The 22,471-nt window shown below is 47.1% G+C and overlaps 1 protein-coding gene across 1 annotated transcript in view; it reads left to right on the top strand.

Annotated features, from left to right (window-relative positions):
* tgfbr2b (transforming growth factor beta receptor 2b) overlaps positions 1–22,471 on the top strand; it is a 109,829-nt gene that overhangs the window by 48,196 nt on the left and 39,162 nt on the right. Inside the window, exon 4 of the mRNA XM_072509764.1 lies at positions 4,599–5,410. Within this exon, the coding sequence (XP_072365865.1) occupies positions 4,599–5,410 (812 nt within the window). The remainder of the gene's footprint in view (positions 1–4,598; positions 5,411–22,471) is intronic.

The following is a 22,471-nucleotide window of genomic DNA, read 5'->3' as shown; positions in this document are numbered from 1 at the left end:
GAGGTGGGGGGGAGGGGTCACCTTCAGCGGGACCAGAAGACCCCGCCGAAGTCTTTTGGGCAGTAAATTTGCATAGCTTTTTACTGCGAGGTGGGCATTCTTGTATAATGCACAGCTTCAAACACAATTCCATATTCTATAACTTGTGTCCAAAATTATCATTGGAAAGGCTCAGGTAGAGTTCCAAGGTTATTTCCACCAGTCCTCAGACAGATTTTTTCATTGCCTTCCTGTGGCTCAAGTGGTGTCAATCTCAACTTTAGTAAAAAAAAAAATTTACACAATGCAAAAGGAGGCTTTCAGCCCATCGAGTCTGCACCGACCCTCTGAAAGAGCACCCTCCACTGCCGTATCCCCGTAACCCCACCTAACCTGGTGGACACTAAGGGGCAATTTGTCATGGCCAATCCACCTAACATGCACATCTTTGGACTGTGGAAGGAAACCAGAGCAGCCGGAGGAAACCCACACACACACTGGGAGAATGTGTAAACTCTGTACAGACAGTCAACCGAAGTTGGAATCGAACCCCAGGTCCCTAGTGCCGTGAGGAAGCAGTGCTAACCACTGTACCACCATGCTGCCCCTACGCCTCTCTGTGTGTTGTGGGTTCAAACCCCTTCCTGGAGACATGCGCATATGTTCTCGACTGGCCTCCCAGTTCAATACTGAGGGAGTATTAAAGGTGTCATTTTCCAAATGCAAAGTTAAACCAAGGCTCTACCTGTCATCTCTAGTGCACTATTTTTAAAAGAACAGAAAAGTTCCCCCTGATTTCCGGGATAATACTTATCCACCTACCAACATCATGAGAAAACAGATGATCTCGCCACTGTCGCGATGTTTGTGGTATCTTGCTGTGCATAAATTGGCTGCCACGTTTCTTACATTACAGCAGTGACTGCACTTCAAAACGTACTTCCTTGATGGTGCTGTGCTTTGGGACATCCCGAGGTCAAGAAAGGTGCTTTATTAATAGCCTGTCTGCCTTTTCACCCTTTACGAGGGAGAGCTAGCTAGCATGAGCTTTTCGACTTCAAATAGCATCGCACTCATTAAATCTCTCTTTAAGAGGCAAACCTGTTGATTTGGTTCAAGGTGAAGGAAGTGTGGCGATGGCTCTCCACTCAGTTTAGTGTCACCGCCCTGCACATTCCTCATGGGCAGAATAAAAAGTTTCAAGAAGCATCTTTAAAATTGTGGCAGCGTGCTGTGCCGTCGCGCGAACTCGAAGCAGCTCAGTGGTTTGACTAGTTCAGATAGGAATTCCACGAGTAGATCATTGCTTCAATGGAACAATTTCTTCTGCTCATCTTAAACTTTCCTGTCCAGCAGCTCTCCAAACACTTGCTTCAGCAACCTAGTGTGCAACAGGATACCTTTACCAAAGCTCAGCTCTCTGAATCCTAACTCAGACCATTTCTCATTCACCCAACACTCCTCTGCTGGCTGGGCTGGACCTATATATTGGTTCCTGCTCCCCCAGCACCTTGATTATAAAATTCCTGGTCTTGTGTTCAAGTTCTCCTAGCTGCTGATCCCTGCAAACATCCTCCGGTCCACAACTCCCGGAGAACTCTGCACTCCTCTAGTTCTGGCCTATTGAACATTGCCTGTTCCCCTCTCCCAAATTGTTGGCTATGAGTACAGTTGTCTTGACCTGAAGCTCTGGAATTCCCTGCTTGAACCTCTCCAAATCTTCACCTTGCACTCTTCCCTAAGATACTCTTCGAAACCTACCTCCTTGAGCCCGTTTTGGTCACGGTCCTAACATGGCCTCCTTTGACTCAATGGCACATTGTGTCTGATTGTGCTTTTGTGGAGTGTCTTTGGAGGTTTTGCCCCATTAAAGGCGTGAGATAACAGAAAGTTGTTGATTTATTTTGTTCCTTTTCACGCCACGGGCTCAGGGTGTCAGATAGGCCTGAAGGAATTGCCACTCCTGGCCCTCATATTGACGGTTAGTTGCAGTGGATGTGCGGGGCACACTTCATCCTTCAAGAAATAATTTCCCTGCTCAAGGTTTCAAAACTCCTAAGATTGCCCTGACGTCCCGAGGAATTAACAATTAACCTCTTGGGCACTGTTGTAAATAACCCAGGAAAAATCGTGCTTCTAATTTTCATTGAACAGGTTTGATTATTAGTTATAAATATGTGGGAGGTGGGAAGGAAATGGTTGTTTGACTGGATGGGAATTGGAAATGGGAGGTTGTATAATGAAAGCTCAGGGAATATGTAGAGTTGTCAACCTTACCTCTGACCTTAGCCAATTGTCTCTTTTTTTTGTTCTTCGTATTTTTGAAGTAGTAGAGTAATTTTTTCTGGAGGGGGGGTGGTTTATGAGATATTTGGTTCACAGCAGGTGAGTTCAACATCTCCCACTCCCTAAGACGTAACAAATTAGGCCTGGGTCTGGTTCATGTTAGCAGCCAGTGTAGGATCCCTGCCAGCAGTTAGTAAGTCGCAGCAGACAATGGTTATTTTCCATTGCTGTGGTAAACCTGCTGGTGGTATTCATCCAAGTTAATCTTTAAAGTTTGAAAACTGAATAATTTTAACAACAAGAACTGTACTGGCTCAGCAGCAAATTGTGAACGTAGCGGAATGTGGGAAGGGCTTCAGCCGCCGGGAAAAGTGGGAGTTCAGTTCCACTAAGAACGTGACAATGAGATGGGCCCAGTGATGGCCGCCTCCTACACAAATATTATCGTAAAGTAGCTGCATCGGAGCATTAGCTCTCTTAAGTTACCCCAGCTTTTACTAGCCTGGGGAGACGATTCCCACTGCCCCTGAGCAGAACCCAGGACTTGAGACAAGTAAACTCCCATGTGGTCCAGATCACATCTCCATGTTTTATGCTGGTACTTTCCTTTTAACTCCTCTGAAGACACAGGGAGAATGTGCAGAGTTAATGCAAGCTTACTTGTGACAATAAAGATTATTAATATTATTATTACGTGACCCCACTTCGTATTGGATGAGGTGAGCTTTAGTTAAGCAGCTGTGCTTTGTTGTGCAGTCGGGGGGGGGGGGGGGGGAAAGGCTTGCTTGGAACAGTGAGGGTGATGAGAGTTTCTTGGTACAGTTGCTCTTTCTTCTGTTTGTATATTGTTAAAGAAAGTGCCTGTCACGGCCTCCGGACGTCCGAACACTCGGTGCAGTCAACAGTGCATTTATGAAGTGTAATCATTGCTGAAATGTAGGGAAAAGTAGGATTTGGATACGGAAAGTTCATATGCGATTTTGATTGAGGATTGAGGATACATGTTGACCAAGACACTGGGGAGAACTCCCAACTTCTTCAAACTAGTGCCATGGAATCTTTTAGGTTCACTTGTGAGGATTGACAGGGCCTCAGTTCAACATGGTATCCAAAATACACCCCTCTGGCAGCTCAGCCGTCCCTGCACCGGAGGTACCAGCTTAGATTGCGTGCTCAAGTCTCGTAGGTGGGATTAGAACCCACGACTTTTCTGACTCGGCTGACAAGACTGTGAGCCAAGAAGTAGCTGTAAATGAGGATTCCATAAGAACTAAAGACTTCAGACACCAGCTGAAAACTGTGGGCTGAGTTGACAATTCTTTTAAAATGATTTAAACACTTGGAAAAATAAAAGAGCATGCAAGCGCCTGTCCACCCCATGGATCATCAGACTCGGTCTGAAAAGTTCAGTCTATTTGTTTCGACCATTCCTACAAGTCCAGGGAGTATTCAGTATGTAGCACATGGGCAGCATGGTGGCACAGTGGTTCGCACTGTTGCTTCGCAGTGGCAGGGACCCGGGTTCGATTCCCGGCTTGGGTCACTGTCTGTGCGGAGTCTGCATGTTCTCCCCGTGTCTGCGTGGGTTTCCTCCGGGCGCTCCGGTTTCCTCCCAAAGTCCCGAAAGACGTGCTTGTTAGATGAATTGGACTCTCTGAATTCTCCTTCAGTGTAGCCGAACAGGCGCCAGTGTGGCGACTAGGGGATTTTCACAGTAACTTCATTGCAGTGTTAATGTAAGCCGACTTGTGACAATAATAAAGATTATTATTATGTCTGCAACTGAATCTTTTTCAGTTGTGTCCTTGCTTGTTAATAATGATAATAATAATCGCTTATTGTCACAAGTAGGCTTCAATGAAGTTACTGTGAAAAGTCCCTAGTCGCCACATTCCGGCGCCTGTTCAGGGAGGCGGTACGGGAATTGAACCCGCGCTGATGGCATTGTTCTGCATTACAAGCCAGCTGTTTAGCCCACTATGCTAAACCAGCCCCTTGTTTTTATAGCCTTGTTCCTCTCCTTAATATCCTCAAAGTTATCAGTTCACTCTGAATGCCTTCTATAAATCTTAGGAATAGGACTATTTTTACTATTGGATAGGCACATGGAGCATACCAGAATGACAGGGAGAGGGATAGCTTGATCTTGGTTTCGGACAAAGCTCGGTACAACATCGAGGGCCGAAGAGCCTGTTCTGTGCTGTACTGTTCTATGTTCTAAGTTCTTATTGCTGGTTCTTATAGCCAAGAGATTTACCTTGCTTGCTTTATCTGACATACATTGTTGTGTTGGCATACTTTGTTACAGCTCTGATGTTCCCTCTCTCCTTTAGGTCCTGAATGGGACAGGCAAGTGATATTGGAGGTTGTCCTTGTCACACTAGTCCCACTCCTCATCGTTGCTACCGTGGTAATCCTTGCTTTTTATTGGTACCGGGTTCAGAGACGGAGGAAGCTGAACAAGGAGTGGACAAAGGATCAGAAGGTCAGGAAGCCAGGCCGTCGGCGCCGGCCTCCAAATGAGCGCAGCGAGGGCAGTGCCATGCACCTTGACGATGACCAGTCTGACATCAGCTCCACCTGCGCCAACAACATCAACCACAACACTGAACTGCTGCCCCTGGAGCTCGACACGGTGGTGGGTAAGGGCCGCTTCGCCGAGGTGTACAAGGCCAAACTGAGGCAGAGCACATCGGAGCAGTTCGAGACAGTGGCGGCCAAGATCTTCCACTTTGACGAGTACATCTCGTGGAAGAACGAGAAAGAAATCTTCTCCGATGTCAATCTCAAGCACGAAAACGTGCTGCAGTTCCTGACGGCGGAGGAACGCGAGACAGAAATGGGAAAGCAGTACTGGCTGATCACGGCCTATCATCCCCAAGGCAACCTGCAAGACTACCTCACAGGGCATGTGGTGAACTGGGAGGACATGTGCCTGCTGGGAGGATCGCTGGCCAGAGGGATTGCACACTTACACAGTGAATACACGCCATGTGGCAGACCAAAGATTCCCATTGCGCACAGGGACCTGAAAAGCTCCAACATTCTGGTGAAAAATGACCTAACATGTTGTCTGTGTGACTTTGGATTATCCTTACGGTTGGAATCTTCTCTCTCTGTGGACGATTTAGCGAACAGCGGCCAGGTAAGTGTCAAGTCTTCAAATATTTGGATTGACAACCAGTGATGGTGGTCACTTCAAGCTCTGGAATTCATTCCCTAAACCTCCCTATCTCTCTACCTCTTCCTTTTTAAGTGCTGAGTAAAGTCAACTTGTTTGGTCACGTTTCTGTTCACCTACCCTAACAGCACCTTGCATGGCACAGTGACACACTGGGTTTGATAATACTCCAATCACTTGGCTTATGTTTTACTATATCGGAATGTAAGGTAGTGTTGACTGCAGTTAATATTGAAGCTTGCAGAGGTTTCCCACTGTGCTGTAGATTAAAGTCTAACCTATCTGAGAGAGTGATAGACAAGTTGATCTCACACTGGAGTATTGAGACTATATTGTTGTAACCCCATCTCGGATATTTGCTCCCTCGAAGCATGAAACCATCACTGCACCCACTCCGGAAAAGCAAATCCTAATTGGGCGGCCACAGATTAGCTACACAACACTCAGGTTTTTAGGTCAGTGGTGGAGAAATAATGAGAGAAGTTTTTAAACCAAAAATCCTCTCCGGAATTTGTTATCTGTATTAATGGATGTTTTGAAGAATGGGGCCAGAAATCAGTTACACGAAGAGACTGAAGAAGCTGAGAGTGTTCTCCTTCGAGCACGAAAGGTTAATTGGAGAGAATAATAGAGGTGCAGAAAATTGGGACGGGTATTAATAGATTAAATTGGGAGGACCTGCTTCCACTGGCAGGAGGGTCAGCAACCAGAAGAGACAAATGTTAACTACTTGGCAGAAGAACCAAAGGGTAAATGAGAGGATTTCTTTAAGCAGAGGATTGTTATAATCAGCAATGCATGGCTTTAACAAAAGGGTGGTAGGAGCATTGGATATATAGTTGTAAAGGAAACCTTGCAAAACTGCAGGGACAGGGCAAAAGTGAGGGATAGTTTGGCAGCTGCCATGGGAGTGGGATAGTTTGGTAACTGCCATGGGAGTGGGATAGTTTGGTAACTGCCATGGGAGTGGGATAGTTTGGTAACTGCCATGGGAGTGGGATAGTTTGGTAGCTGCCATGGGAGTACGATAGTTTGGTAGCTGCCATGGGAGTGGGATAGTTTGGTAACTGCCATGGGAGTGGGATAGTTTGGTAGCTGCCATGGGAGTGGGATAGTTTGGTAGCTGCCATGGGAGTGGGATAGTTTGGTAGCTGCCATGGGAGTGGGACAGTTTGGTAACTGCCATGGGAGTGGGATAGTTTGGTAACTGCCATGGGAGTGGGATAGTTTGGTAGCTGCCATGGGAGTGGGATAGTTTGGTAGCTGCCATGGGAATGGGATAGTTTGGTAACTGCCATGGGAGTGGGATAGTTTGGTAACTGCCATGGGAGTGGGATAGTTTGGTAGCTGCCATGGGAGTACGATAGTTTGGTAGCTGCCATGGGAGTACGATAGTTTGGTAGCTGCCATGGGAGTGGGATAGTTTGGTAACTGCCATGGGAGTGGGATAGTTTGGTAGCTGCCATGGGAATGGGATAGTTTGGTAACTGCCATGGGAGTGGGATAGTTTGGTAACTGCCATGGGAGTGGGATAGTTTGGTAGCTGCCATGGGAGTACGATAGTTTGGTAGCTGCCATGGGCCTGGGATAGTTTGGTAGCTGCCATGGGAGTACGATAGTTTGGTAGCTGCCATGGGAGTACGATAGTTTGGTAGCTGCCATGGGCCTGGGATAGTTTGGTAGCTGCCATGGGCCTGGGATAGTTTGGTAGCTGCCATGGGAGTACGATAGTTTGGTAGCTGCCATGGGAGTGGGATAGTTTGGTAGCTGCCATGGGAGTGGGATAGTTTGGTAAGTGCCATGGGAGTGGGATAGTTTGGTCGCTGCCATGGGAGTGGGATAGTTTGGTAACTGCCATGGGAGTGGGATAGTTTGTTAACTGCCATGGGAGTGGGATAGTTTGGTAGCTGCCATGGGAGTACGATAGTTTGGTAGGTGCCATGGGCCTGGGATAGTTTGGTAGCTGCCATGGGAGTACGATAGTTTGGTAGCTGCCATGGGAGTACGATAGTTTGGTAGCTGCCATGGGCCTGGGATAGTTTGGTAGCTGCCATGGGAGTGGGATAGTTTGGTAGCTGCCATGGGAGTGGGATAGTTTGGTAGCTGCCATGGGAGTGGGATAGTTTGGTAGCTGCCATGGGAGTGGGATAGTTTGGTAGCTGCCATGGGCCTGGGATAGTTTGGTAGCTGCCATGGGCCTGGGATAGTTTGGTAGCTGCCGTGGGAGTGGGATAGTTTGGTAGCTGCCATGGGAGTGGGATAGTTTGGTAGTTCTCATGGGAGTGGGATAGTTTGGTAGCTGCAATGGGAGTGGGATAGTTTGGTAGCTGCCATGGGAGTGGAATAGTTTGGTAGTTCTCATGGGAGTGGGATAGTTTGGTAGTTCTCATGGGAGTGGGATAGTTTGGTAGCTGCAATGGAAGTGGGATAGTTTGGTAGCTGCCATGGGAGTGGAATAGTTTGCTAGTTAGAACAGAGAACATAGAACAGTACAGCGCAGTACAGGCCCTTCGGCCCACGATGTTGCACCGAAACAAAAGCCATCTAACCTACACTATGCCATTATCATCCATATGTTTATCCAATAAACTTTTAAATGCCCTCAATGTTGGCGAGTTCACTACTGTAGCAGGTAGGGCATTCCATGGCCTCACTACTCTTTGTGTAAAGAACCTACCTCTGACCTCTGTCCTATATCTATTACCCCTCAGTTCTCATGGGCCTGGGATAGTTTGGTAGCTGCCATGGGAGTGGGATAGTTTGGTAGCTGCCATGGGAGTGGGATAGTTTGCTAGCTGCCATGGGAGTGGGATAGTATGCTAGTTCTCATGGGCCTGGGATAGTTTGGTAGCTGCCATGGGCCTGGGATAGTTTGGTAGCTGCCATGGGAGTGGGATAGTTTGCTAGTTCTCATGGGCCTGGGATAGTTTGGTAGCTGCCATGGGAGTGGGATAATTTGGTAGCTGCAATGGGAGTGGGATAGTTTGGTAACTGCCATGGGAGTGGGATAGTTTGGTAGCTGCCATGGGAGTGGGATAGTTTGGTTGGTGCCATGGGAGAGGGATAGTTTGGTAGCTGCCATGGGAGTACGATAGTTTGGTAGGTGCCATGGGAGTGGGATAGTTTGGTAGCTGCCATGGGAGTACGATAGTTTGGTAGCTGCCATGGGAGTACGATAGTTTGGTAGGTGCCATGGGAGTGGGATAGTTTGGTAGCTGCCATGGGAATGGGATAGTTTGGTAGCTGCCATGGGAGTGGGATAGTTTGGTAGCTGCCATGGGAGTGGGATAGTTTGGTAGCTGCCATGGGAGTGGGATAGTTTGGTAGCTGCCATGGGAGTGGGATAGTTTGGTAGCTGCCATGGGAGTACGATAGTTTGGTAGGTGCCATGGGAGTGGGATAGTTTGGTAGCTGCCATGGGAATGGGATAGTTTGGTAGGTGCCATGGGAGTGGGATAGTTTGGTAGCTGCCATGGGAGTGGGATAGTTTGGTAGCTGCCATGGGAGTACGATAGTTTGGTAGCTGCCATGGGAGTGGGATAGTTTGGTAGCTGCCATGGGAGTGGGATAGTTTGGTAGCTGCCATGGAAGTGGAATAGTTTGGTAGTTCTCATGGGAGTGGGATAGTTTGGTAGCTGCCATGGGAGTGGGATAGTTTGGTAGGTGCCATGGGAGTGGGATAGTTTGGTAGCTGCCATGGGAGTGGGATAGTTTGGTAGCTGCCATGGGAGTGGGATAGTTTGGTAGGTGCCATGGGAGTGGGATAGTTTGGTAGCTGCCATGGGAGTGGGATAGTTTGGTAGCTGCCATGGGAGTGGGATAGTTTGGTAGCTGCCATGGGAGTGGGATAGTTTGGTAGGTGCCATGGGAGTGGGATAGTTTGGTAGCTGCCATGGAAGTGGGATAGTTTGGTAGTTCTCATGGGAGTGGGATAGTTTGGTAGCTGCCATGGGAGTGGGATAGTTTGGTAGGTGCCATGGGAGTTGGATAGTTTGGTAGCTGCCATGGGAGTGGGATAGTTTGGTAGCTGCCATGGGAGTGGGATAGTTTGGTAGGTGCCATGGCAGTGGGATAGTTTGGTAGCTGCCATGGGAGTGGGATAGTTTGGTAGCTGCCATGGGAGTGGGATAGTTTGGTAGCTGCCATGGGAGTGGGATAGTTTGGTAGCTGCCATGGGAATGGGATAGTTTGGTAGCTGCCATGGGAGTGGGATAGTTTGGTAGCTGCCATGGGAGTGGGATAGTTTGGTAGCTGCCATGGGAGTGGGATAGTTTGGTAGCTGCCATGGGAGTGGGATAGTTTGGTAGCTGCCATGGGAGTGGGATAGTTTGGTAGCTGCCATGGGATTGGGATAGTTTGGTAGGTGCCATGGGAGTGGGATAGTTTGGTAGCTGCCATGGGAGTGGGATAGTTTTGTAGCTGCCATGGGACTGTAATAGTTAGATAGTTTGGTAGCTTTCCGGAGTGTGCAACTTCAAAGGGCCACTTGCTTCAACATACAGATGATTTGCAAACTTTATATTGCATGAAAGATCCAAGCACATAATCTACTATTTTATCGTCTGCTGCGCTACCTTGAGGATAAGACGATGAGAAGTGGTTAACCAGTCTGTACTCCAAACATATGAACAAAGCCCATGAGGTAGCATCTTGCCCTTTTGTTTTGGTGAGCACTCTCAGCGTGTGATTCGGTGCTCTTCCTGCACAGATCCTACAACAATCGATTGCATACACTCGATTAATGAGTCTTTATTGAGTAGCCAAGGTGAAATGGCAAAATTCACAGTGACGTATTCAAAAAGGAAAGTGAAGTAGTCAGAGAAGTAGTGACTGGATCATGGAAAACATGGGTTTTAAAAGTGATTGTCTTTGGTGGAAGATAAGGCCCAGGAAGGTAAGGAGACCTCCTCAGGAAACACTTGAGTATGACAAAGAGATTGCTGAGAGTTGAGTTCAATATAATGATGCAGAGCAGAAAGGGAGCATTTTGGATGGTGGATAAACAGGTTAGAAGGAAGAGGAATCCGTTTCTAGGAGCCCTCAAAGCATAAACAGACAACTGATTGAGGCACAGCAAGTTGGGGGACTTTTCTGCAGATGTCGATCGCATATTCGTTCTGTTTTGAACAAGTACAATAGGAAACCATCACAAGAGGTGGCAGAAACAATACAATAGTTCTTGCCAGTCTTAACGGAATCATAGAATTTACAGTGCAGAAGGAGGCCATTCTGCCCATCGAGTCTGCACCGGCCCTTGGAAAGAGCACCCTACTTAAGCCCCACACCTCCACCCTATCCTCTTTATCCACGTAACCAACCTAACCTTTTTGGACACTTAAGGGCAATTTAGAATGGCCAATCCACCTAACCTGTGCATCTTTGGACTTATTTATGTCTTATTTATGAATGTATACCGCTTTGGATACTTGTGAGGGTGACGACTTACCAGGGGTAAGCCACGGGGTACGAGCCTCTGGCACGGAGTCTGTCCCTGTTGCTCAGAAGGGAAGGGGGGAGAGGAGCAGAGCATTAGTAATTGGGGACTGGATAGTCAGGGGCACAGACAGGAGATTTTGTGGGAGCGTGAGAGACTCACGTTTGGTATGTTGCCTCCCAGGTGCAAGGGTACGTGATGTCTCGGATCGTGTTTTCCGGGTCCTTAAGGGGGAGGGGGAGCAGCCCCAAGTCGTGGTCCACATTGGCACTAACGACATAGGTAGGAAAGGGGACAAGGATGTCAGGCAGGCTTTCAGGGAGCTAGGATGGAAGCTCAGAGCTAGAACAAACAGAGTTGTTATCTCTGGGTTGTTGCCCGTGCCACGTGATAGTGAGATGAGGAATAGGGAGAGAGAGCACTTAAACACGTGGCTACAGGGATGGTGCGGGCGGGAGGGATTCAGATTTCTGGATAACTGGGGTCTTTCTGGGGAAGGTGGGACCTCTACAGACAGGATGGTCTACATCTGAACCTGAGGGGCACAAATATCCTGGGGGGGAGATTTGTTAGTGCTCTTTGGGAGGGTTTAAACTAATGCAGCAGGGGCATGGGAACCTGGATTGTAGTTTTAGGGTACGGGAGAATGAGAGTATAGAGGTCAGGAGCACAGATTTGACGTCGCAGGAGGGGGCCAGTGTTCAGGTAGGTGGTTTGAAGTGTGTCTACTTCAATGCCAGGAGTATACAAAATAAGGTAGGGGAACTGGCAGCATGGGTTGGTACCTGGGACTTCGATGTTGTGGCCATTTCGGAGACATGGATAGAGCAGGGACAGGAATGGATGTTGCAGGTTCCGGGGTTTAGGTGTTTTAGTAAGCTCAGAGAAGGAGGCAAAAGAGGGGGAGGTGTGGCGCTGCTAGTCAAGAGCAGTATTACGATGGCGGAGAGGATGCTAGATGGGGACTCATCTTCCGAGGTAGTATGGGCTTAGGTTAGAAACAGGAAAGGAGAGGTCACCCTGTTGGGAGTTTTCTATAGGCCTCCAAATAGTTCTAGGGATGTAGAGGAAAGGATGGCGAGGATGATCCTGGATAAGAGCGAAAGTAACAGGGTAGTTATTATGGGAGACTTTAACTTTCCAAATATTGACTGGAAAAGATATAGTTCGAGTACATTAGATGGGTCGTTTTTTGTACAGTGTGTGCAGGAGGGTTTCCTGACACACTATGTTGACAGGCCATCAAGAGGCGAGGCCACGTTGGATTTGGTTTTGGGTAATGAACCAGGCCAGGTGTTGGATTTGGAGGTAGGAGAGCATTTTGGGGACAGTGACCACAATTCGGTGACGTTTACGTTAATGATGGAAAGGGATAAGTATACACTGCAGGGCAAGAGTTATAGCTGGGGGAAGGGCAATTATGATGCCATTAGACGTGACTTGGGGGGGATAGGTTGGAGAAGTAGGCTGCAAGTGTTGGGCACACTGGATAAGTGGAGCTTGTTCAAGGATCAGCTACTGCGTGTTTTGATAAGTATGTACCGGTCAGGCAGGGAGGAACGAGTAGAGCGAGGGAACCGTGGTTTACCAAAGAAGTGGAATCTCTTGTTAAGAGGAAGAAGGAGGCCTATGTGAAGATGAGGTGTGAAGTTTCAGTTGGGGCGATGGATAGTTACAAGGTAGCGAGGAAGGATCTAAAGAGAGAGCGAAGACGAGCATGGAGGGGACATGAGAAGTATTTGGCAGGTAGGATCAAGGAAAACCCAAAAGCTTTCTATAGGTATGTCAGGAATAAGCGAATGACTAGGGTAAGAGTAGGACCAGTCAAGGACAGGGATGGGAAGTTGTGTGTGGAGTCTGAAGAGATAGGCGAGATACTAAATGAATATTTTTCGTCAGTATTCACTCAGGAAAAAGATACTGTTGTGGAGGAGAATGCTGAGACCCAGGCTATTAGAATAGATGGCATTGAGGTACGTAGGGAAGAGGTGTTGGCAATTCTGGACAGGCTGAAAATAGATAAGTCCCCGGGGCCTGATGGGATTTATCCTAGGATTCTCTGGGAGGCCAGGGAAGAGATTGCTGGACCTTTGGCTTTGATTTTTATGTCATCATTGGCTACAGGAATAGTGCCAGAGGACTGGAGGACAGCAAATGTGGTCCCTTTGTTCAAAAAGGGGAGCAGAGACAACCCCGGCAACTATAGACCAGTGAGCCTCACGTCTGTAGTGGGTAAAGTCTTGGAGGGGATTATAAGAGACAAGATTTATAATCATCTAGATAGGAATAATATGATCAGGGATAGTCAGCATGGCTTTGTGAAGGGTAGGTCATGCCTCACAAACCTTATCGAGTTCTTTGAGAAGGTGACTGAACAAGTAGACGAGGGTAGAGCAGTTGATGTGGTGTATATGGATTTCAGTAAAGCGTTTGATAAAGTTCCCCACGGTAGGCTATTGCAGAAAATACGGAGGCTGGGGATTGAGGGTGATTTAGAGATGTGGATCAGAAATTGGCTAGCTGAATGAAGACAGAGGGTGGTGGTTGATGGGAAATGTTCAGAATGGAGTTCAGTTACAAGTGGCGTTCCACAAGGATCTGTTCTGGGGCCGTTGCTGTTTGTCATTTTTATCAATGACCTAGAGGAAGGCGCAGAAGGGTGGGTGAGTAAATTTGCAGACGACACTAAAGTCGGTGGTATTGTCGACAGTGCGGAAGGATGTAGCAGGTTACAGAGGGACATCGATAAGCTGCAGAGCTGGGCTGAGAGGTGGCAAATGGAGTTTAATGTAGAGAAGTGTGAGGTGATTCACTTTGGAAGGAATAACAGGAATGCGGAATATTTGGCTAATGGTAAAGTTCTTAGAAGTGTGGATGAGCAGAGGGATCTAGGTGTCCATGTACATAGATCCCTGAAAGTTGCCACCCAGGTTGATAGGGTTGTGAAGAAGGCCTATGGAGTGTTGGCCTTTATTGGTAGAGGGATTGAGTTCCGGAGTCAGGAGGTCATGTTGCAGCTGTACAGAACTCTGGTACGGCCGCATTTGGAGTATTGCGTACAGTTCTGGTCACCGCATTATAGGAAGGACGTGGAGGCTTTGGAGCGGGTGCAGAGGGGATTTACCAGGATGTTGCCTGGTATGGAGGGAAAATCATATGAGGAAAGGCTGATGGACTTGAGGTTGTTTTCGTTGGAGAGAAGAAGGTTAAGAGGAGACTTAATAGAGGCATACAAAATGATCAGGGGGTTAGATAGGGTGGACAGTGAGAGCCTTCTCCCGCGGATGGAAATGGCTAGCATGAGGGGACATAGCCTTAAACTGAGGGGTAATAGATATAGGACAGAGGTCAGAGGTAGGTTCTTTACGCAAAGAGTGGTGAGGCCGTGGAATGCCCTACCTGCAACAGTAGTGAACTCGCCAACATTGAGGGCATTTAAAAGTTTATTGGATAAGCATATGGATGATAATGGCATAGTGTAGGTTAGATGGCTTTTGTTTCGGTGCAGCATCGTGAGCCGAAGGGCCTGTACTGCGCTGTATCGTTCTATGTTCTATGTTGTCTTTATTTTTGTTGGAGTCTGTTTTATTCCTATTCTGCTGATATATTCCCTGGTCTTCCGAAGTGGCAACTCTGAAACCAGCACCCGGTAGTTATATGGTAGCAGCGTGGGAATGATTCTGATTGACATTTAATCTTCAGATCTCTCTGCGAGGTTATCTCCTCTGTTGCTCAATGGCCCCCTGAAACAATTTGGAAGATAATTTTTGTCACCTAGGCTTTGCTAATAGCATATCTTAATTCTCCCAGCAGCTTGGTATAGAAATTGGTTTGCATCGTGCCTGATTACGGATGTAAAATGGGAGCTATGTGACCAATTTGGCAGCGGGACTGCCTGCACTCAATGTGTGCCATTGTAGTGTTCTTCAGGCCTTTTTTGGCATTTCTGGTAGCCTCCTAAAACAGACATGAAGACCTTTGCTTATGTTAATTAAGGATCTGATACCTGTTGAAGATTTCCTTTGGAAAATCTTCTTCTGTGCAAAGCTGCTGTCAGGTCTGCCTGCGTAGGATTCTTCAATAGCCCCGGCAGGTACCAACAAAAGATCAGTTTTAACATTATTGAAAAATTAAATTGAAATCTTGACTAAGACTAGGCCATCACTATCCCAATTCCACAGTGATCACTATTGACCTGCTACTACCCTTTCCCAGAACGTTTCTTCAGGTTGCTGCTGGTGGGGGAAATGGTCTGCTATTTGCATATTAAGGGTTTATGAAGCCTGAGGCCTAATTTTGGGCCTCTCTCAGACATGTTAGTTAGGATGCCTGATCATCGCTGAGTCTGCATCCGGAAACAGTCCAAGCCAAATTTCAAACCCCTAGTCAGTGCGTTACTCAACTGGTAACATTTTAAACAAATGTCCAGAGAGAATTTTAGAATGCAATCAAAGTAAACAAAAGTAACAACTTTTCTCAAACATGAAAGAGCATCTTACTGAACAGCATTTTTATTGTTAACATATCAGTAAGTATTGGCAGAATCTTGGAATGATACAGAACAGAAGGAGGCCATTAAAACCATCATACCTATGCTGGCTGTCCCTTTGGTACAGCTGGTTTCATTCTCCAGATTTTCCTCCACAGCCCTGTAAATGTTTTCCCTTCAAGTATTTATCCAACTCCCTTTCAGAAAGTAATCTACTTCAACCACCCTTTCATGGGAGTACGTTCCAGTTCACAACAACTTGCTGTGTAAAAATGAAAATGTCCTCGTTTCGCCTCTGTCTTTTTTTGCCAATCATCTTGCGTTGGTATCCTCTGGTTACCAACCTTCTGCCAGTGGAAACAGTTTCTCCTATTTACTCAATCAAAGCCTTTTGTAATTTTGAATGCCGCTTTCTACTTTTGTCTCAACTTGCTCCGAAGTAAGCTGCACAACCCCAACCTCCAGCCTGTCTGCAAAACTGAAGTCCTTCTTCTCTGCTACCGATAACTCTCAGGCCATCACATCCTTCCTCAAGTGTGATGCCCAGAGCTAAACACAATACTCCAGCTGAGGCCGACATGTGTTTTTAAAGATTTAGCTCGACTTCTTTGCTTTTATACTCTTTTTTTTCCCTCTATCAATAAAACTAAGCATCCCATATGTGAATATACACACCAGGGGCTGGATTGTCCGCCCCGCCGCGCCACATTTCTGCCCCGACCGGCCGGCGGGAGTCTCCGTTACGCCGGCTGGTCAATGGGGTTTCCCATTGTGGGGCAGCCCCACGCCGTCGGGAAACCCCCGGGCGCCGGCAAAACTGAGAATCTCGCCGGCGGAGAATCCTGCCCCAGGTCTCTCTGTTTCTGCATCTCCCCCTTAAAATTGTACCATTTCAAAATATTTTCTCTCCCCATTCTGTTACTAACATGTTTCACTTCACATTTCTCTACATTAACTTCAATCTACCACATGTCTATCCATTTCACCGGTCAGCCAGAGCCCTCCTGAAGTCTCTTACTATTCTCCTCACTTGACTACACTTCTGAGTCATGTGTCATCTACAAACCCTTTGAAGTTATAAAAGCAAATTGCTGCGGAGGGTGGAATCTGAAACAAAAGCAGAAAGCTTTGGACAGTTTCAGCCGGTCTGACAACACCTGTGGAGAGACAACGGAGCGAATGTTTCAAGTCTGGGTGACTCTTTGACAAAGCCTTGACTCCAGCTCGAAACATTATCTCCGTTCTCTCTCCACAGGTGCTGAGATGTCCAGCATTTTCTGCTTTCGAAATTATACCCTGTGTACCCCAAGTCCAGGTCATAAAATAGATCAAATAGAGCCATCCCAATCACTGGGGGAAACACATAATATACACTTCCCTCCAATCTGAATAACAGCCAGTCAATACTCCTCGTTGTTCTCTGGCCCTTAACCAATTTCAAATCCACAGTGCCACAGTCCCTTTAATTGCATGGGTTCTAGTTTTAACAAGTGTATCATGTGACACTTTGTCAAATGCCTCAAAGTCCATCGATACAAACTGTTAGATTGACATTCCTAATAAACTGACAGTCATTCAGGGAATGTTATTTGAGACCTAATTGATGGCGCTGGATCATGTGATTAAATGAGTAAAGGGGCATTCAGCCAGGACGACAATTCCATTTAATAGGCTTGTCATTAGCACAAAGAATCACTGATGTTATTCTTATGGAGGCTCACCATGAGCTCAAAATTAAACCATCCTCCAAAAATAAATAAGCAGAAGATCTCCAAGTAGCTTGTTAGCAGAGTTTTGACAGTTGTAGCAGGCTAATTATATCTAGGAAAGTACACGTTTTAGTTCTCCTGCGTATTTTGTTTTAAATTTAAGCAACAGTATCCAGTTGAGTAGTTTATACCATCATAGAGGACAGCCCAATGTACCTGTGCCAGCTTGGGCCAGCTATACAATTATTCCACTGTTCTTATTTTGCATGTGGGTACAGACCTAGGGCCACGGGTTGACTTTCTGGGTTAGGGGTCACGGGTTGATATTCTGGGTTAGGGATCACGCTTCGATATTCTGGGTTAGGGATCACGGGTTAAATTTCTGGGTTAGGTATCACGCTTTGCTATTCGGGGTTAGGGGTCACGGGTTAACTTTCTGGGTTAATGATCATGCGTTGACTTTCTGGGTTTGGGATCACGGGTTGACTTTCTGGGTTAGGGATCACGGGTTGACTTTCTGGGTTAGGGATCACGGGTTGACATTTTGGGTTAGGGATCACGCGTTGACTTTCTGGGTTAGGGACCATGGGTTGACTTTCTGGGTTAGGGATCATGGGTTGACTTTCTGGTTTAGTATTCACGGGTTGACTTTCTGGTTTAATGATCACGGGTTGACATTCTGGGTTAATGATCACGGGTTAACTTTCTGGTTAATGATCATGGGATGACTTTCTGGCTTTGGGATCACGGGTTGACTTTCTGGGTTAGGGATCATGGGTTGACTTTCTGGGTTAGTATTCACGGGTTGACTTTCTGGTTTAATGATCACGGGTTGACTTTCTGGGTTAATGATCACGGATTGACTCTTTGGGTTAATGATCACGGGTTAACTTTCTGGTTAATGATCATGGGATGACTTTCTGGGTTTGTGATCACGGGTTGACTTTCTGGGTTAGGGATCACGGGTTGACTTTCTGGGTTAGGGATCACAACGGGTTGACTTTCTGGTTTAATGATCACGGATTGACTTTCTGGTTTAATGATCACGGATTGACTTTTTGGGTGAATGATCACGGGTTAACTTTCTGGTTAATGATCATGGGATGACTTTCTGGGTTTGTGATCACGGGTTGACTTTCTGGTTAATGATCATGGGATGACTTTCTGGGTTAATAATCACGGGTTGACGTTCTGTGTTAGGGACCACTGGTTTACTTTCTGGGTTAGGGCTCATCCATTGACTTTCTGGGTTAATGGTCACGGGTTGACATTCTGGGATCGAGATCATGCGTTGACTTTCTGGGTTAATAATTATGGGATGACTTTCTTGGCTAGGGATCAGTGGTTGACTTTTGGTTTAATGATCACAGGTTGACTTTCTGGGTTATGGATCACACGTTGATTTTCTGGGTTAGGGATCACGGGTTGATATTCTGAATTAGAGGTCACGGGTTAAATTTCTGTGTTAGGAATCACGGGTTGTCTTTCTGGGTTTGGGATCACTGGTTGACTTTCTGGGTTAGGGATCACGGGTTAACTTTCTGGGTTAATAATTATGGGATAACTTTATTGGCTAGGGATCAGTGGTTGGCTCCCTGCGTTAGGGATCACGGGTTGTCTTTCTGGTTTAATGATCACAGGTTGACTTTCTGGGTTATGGATCACACATTGGCATTCTGGGTTAATGATCATGGGTTGACTTTCTAGGTTAATGATCATGGGTTGACTTTCTGGGTTAATGATCATGGGTTGACTTTCTAGGTTAATGATCACGGGTTGGCTTTCTAGGTTAATGATCACGGGTTGACTTTCTGGGTTATGGATCACACATTGGCATTCTGGGATAATGATCATGGGTTGACTTTCTGGGTTAATGTTCACGGTTTGACATTCCGGGATCGAGATCATGCGTTGACTTTCTGGGTTAATAATTATGGGATGACTTTCTTGGCTAGGGATCAGTGGTTGACTTTTGGTTTAATGATCACGGGTTGACTTTCTGGGTTATGGATCACACGTTGATTTTCTGGGTTAGGGATCACGGGTTGATATTCTGAATTAGAGGTCACGGGTTAAATTTCTGGGTTAGGAATCACGGGTTGACTTTCTGGGTTAGGGATCACGGGTTAACTTTCTGGGTTAATAATTATGGGATAACTTTATTGGCTAGGGATCAGTGGTTGGCTCCCTGCGTTAGGGATCACGGGTTGTCTTTCTGGTTTAATGATCACAGGTTGACTATCTGGGTTATGGATCACACATTGGCATTCTGGGTTAATGATCATGGGTTGACTTTCTAGGTTAATGATCATGGGTTGACTTTCTGGGTTAATGATCATGGGTTGACTTTCTAGGTTAATGATCACGGGTTGGCTTTCTAGGTTAATGATCACGGGTTGACTTTCTGGGTTATGGATCACACATTGGCATTCTGGGTTAATGATCATGGGTTGACTTTCTGGGTTAATGATCATGGGTTGACTTTCTGGGTTAATGATCACGGATTGACTTTCTAGGTTAATGATCACGGGTTGACTTTCTAGGTTAATGATGGGTTGACTTTCTGGGTTAGGGTTCACTGGTTGACTTTCTGGATTAGTTTTTTTTAATTAAATATTTTATTGAAAATTTTTGGTCAACCAACACAGTACATTGTGCATCCTTTACACAATATTATAACAACACAAATAACAATGACCTATTTTATAAACAAAAAATGAATAAATAATAAATAACAAAAATGAAAACTAGCCCTAATTGGCAACTGCCTTGTCACAAGTACCACTCTCCAAAAATATAATTTAACAGTCCAATATATAATTATCTGTAGCAACGACCTATACATACTATACAGTATATATTAACAACCCTGAGAGTCCTTCTGGTTCCCCCCCCCCCCCCCCCCCCCCCCCCGATCCTGGGCTGCTGCTGCTGCCTTCTTTTTCCCATTCCGTCTATCTTTCTGCGAGGTATTCGACGAACGGTTGCCACCGCCTGGTGAACCCTTGAGCCGACCCCCTTAGGACGAACTTAATCCGCTCTAGCTTTATAAACCCCGCCATGTCATTTATCCAGGTCTCCACCCCCGGGGGCTTGGCTTCTTTCCACATTAGCAATATCCTGCGCCGGGCTACTAGGGACGCAAAGGCCAAAACATCGGCCTCTCTCGCCTCCTGCACTCCCGGCTCTTGTGCAACCCCAAATATAGCCAACCCCCAGCTTGGTTCGACCCGGACTCCTACTACTTTTGAAAGCACCTTTGTCACCCCCATCCAAAACCTCTGTAGTGCCGGGCATGACCAAAACATGTGGGTATGATTCGCTGGGCTTCTCGAGCACCTCGCACACCTATCCTCCACCCCAAAAAATTTACTGAGCCGTGCTCCAGTCATATGTGCCCTGTGTAATACCTTAAACTGAATCAGGCTTAGCCTGGCACACGAGGACGACGAGTTTACCCTGCTTAGGGCATCTGCCCACAGCCCCTCCTCGATCTCCTCCCCCAGCTCTTCTTCCCATTTCCCTTTTAGTTCATCTACCATAGTCTCCCCTTCTCCCTCATTTCCCTATATATATCTGACACCTTACCATCCCCCACCCATGTCTTTGAGATCACTCTGTCCTGCACCTCTTGTGTCGGGAGCTGCGGGAATTCCCTCACCTGTTGCCTCGCAAAAGCCCTCAGTTGCATATACCTGAATGCATTCCCTTGGGGCAACCCATATTTCTCGGTCAGCGCTCCCAGACTCGCGAACTTCCCATCCACAAACAGATCTTTCATTTGCATTATTCCTGCTCTTTGCCACATTCCATATCCCCCATCCATTCCCCCCGGGGCAAACCTATGGTTGTTTCTTATCGGGGACCCCCCCAAGGCTCCAGTCTTTCCCCTATGCCGTCTCCACTGTCCCCAAATCTTCAGTGTAGCCACCACCACCGGGCTTGTGGTGTAGTTCCTCGGTGAGAACGGCAATGGGGCTGTCACCATAGCCTGTAGGCTAGTCCCCCTACAGGACGCCCTCTCTAATCTCTTCCACGCCGCTCCCTCCTCCTCTCCCATCCACTTACTCACCATTGAAATATTAGCGGCCCAATAATACTCACTTAGGCTCGGTAGTGCCAGCCCCCCCTATCCCTGCTACGCTGTAAGAATCCCTTCCTCACTCTCGGGGTCTTCCCGGCCCACACAAAACCCATGATGCTCTTTTCAATCCTTTTAAAAAAAGCCTTCGTGATCACCACCGGGAGGCACTGAAACACAAAGAGGAATCTCGGGAGGACCACCATCTTAACCGCCTGCACCCTCCCTGCCATTGACAGGGATACCATATCCCATCTCTTGAAATCCTCCTCCATCTGTTCCACCAACCGCGTTAAATTTAACCTATGCAATGTGCCCCAATTCTTAGCTATCTGGATCCCCAGGTAACGAAAGTCCCTTGTTACCTTCCTCAACGGTAGGTCCTCTATTTCTCTACTCTGCTCCCCTGGATGCACCACAAACAACTCACTTTTCCCCATGTTCAATTTATACCCTGAAAACTCCCCAAACTCCCCAAGTATCCGCATTATTTCTGGCATCCCCTCCGCCGGGTCCGCCACGTATAGTAGCAAATCGTCCGCATACAAAGATACCCGGTGCTCTTCTCCTCCCCTAAGTACTCCCCTCCACTTCTTGGAACCCCTCAACGCTATCGCCAGGGGCTCAATCGCCAGTGCAAACAATAATGGGGACAGAGGGCATCCCTGCCTTGTCCCTCTATGGAGCCGAAAATATGCAGATCCCCGTCCATTCGTGACCACGCTCGCCACTGGGGCCCTATACAACAGCTGCACCCATCTAACATACCCCTCTCCAAAACCAAATCTCCTCAACACCTCCCACAAATAATCCCACTCCACTCTATCAAATGCTTTCTCGGCATCCATCGCCACTACTATCTCCGTTTCTCCCTCTGGTGGGGCCATCATCATTACCCCTAACAACCTCCGTATATTCGTGTTCAGCTGTCTCCCCTTCACAAACCCAGTTTGGTCCTCGTGGACCACCCCCGGGACACATTCCTCTATTCTCATTGCCATTACCTTGGCCAGGATCTTGGCATCTACATTTAGGAGGGAAATAGGTCTATAGGACCCGCATTGTAGCGGGTCCTTTTCCTTCTTTAAGAGAAGCGATATCGTTGCTTCAGACATAGTCGGGGGCAGTTGTCCCCTTTCCTTTGCCTCATTAAAGGTCCTCGTCAGTACCGGGGCGAGCAAGTCCACATATTTTCTATAGAATTCGACTGGGAATCCATCCGGTCCCAGGGCCTTTCCCGCCTGCATGCTCCTAATTCCTTTCACCACTTCTTCTACCTCGATCTGTGCTCCCAGTCCCACCCTTTCCTGCT

Source organism: Scyliorhinus torazame, chromosome 6, assembly GCF_047496885.1.
Source record: "Scyliorhinus torazame isolate Kashiwa2021f chromosome 6, sScyTor2.1, whole genome shotgun sequence".
NCBI classification, from domain to species: Eukaryota; Metazoa; Chordata; class Chondrichthyes; order Carcharhiniformes; family Scyliorhinidae; genus Scyliorhinus; species Scyliorhinus torazame.
The sequence above is the reverse complement of the archived record's forward strand: the minus strand, read 5'-3'. Positions and strand labels throughout refer to the sequence as shown.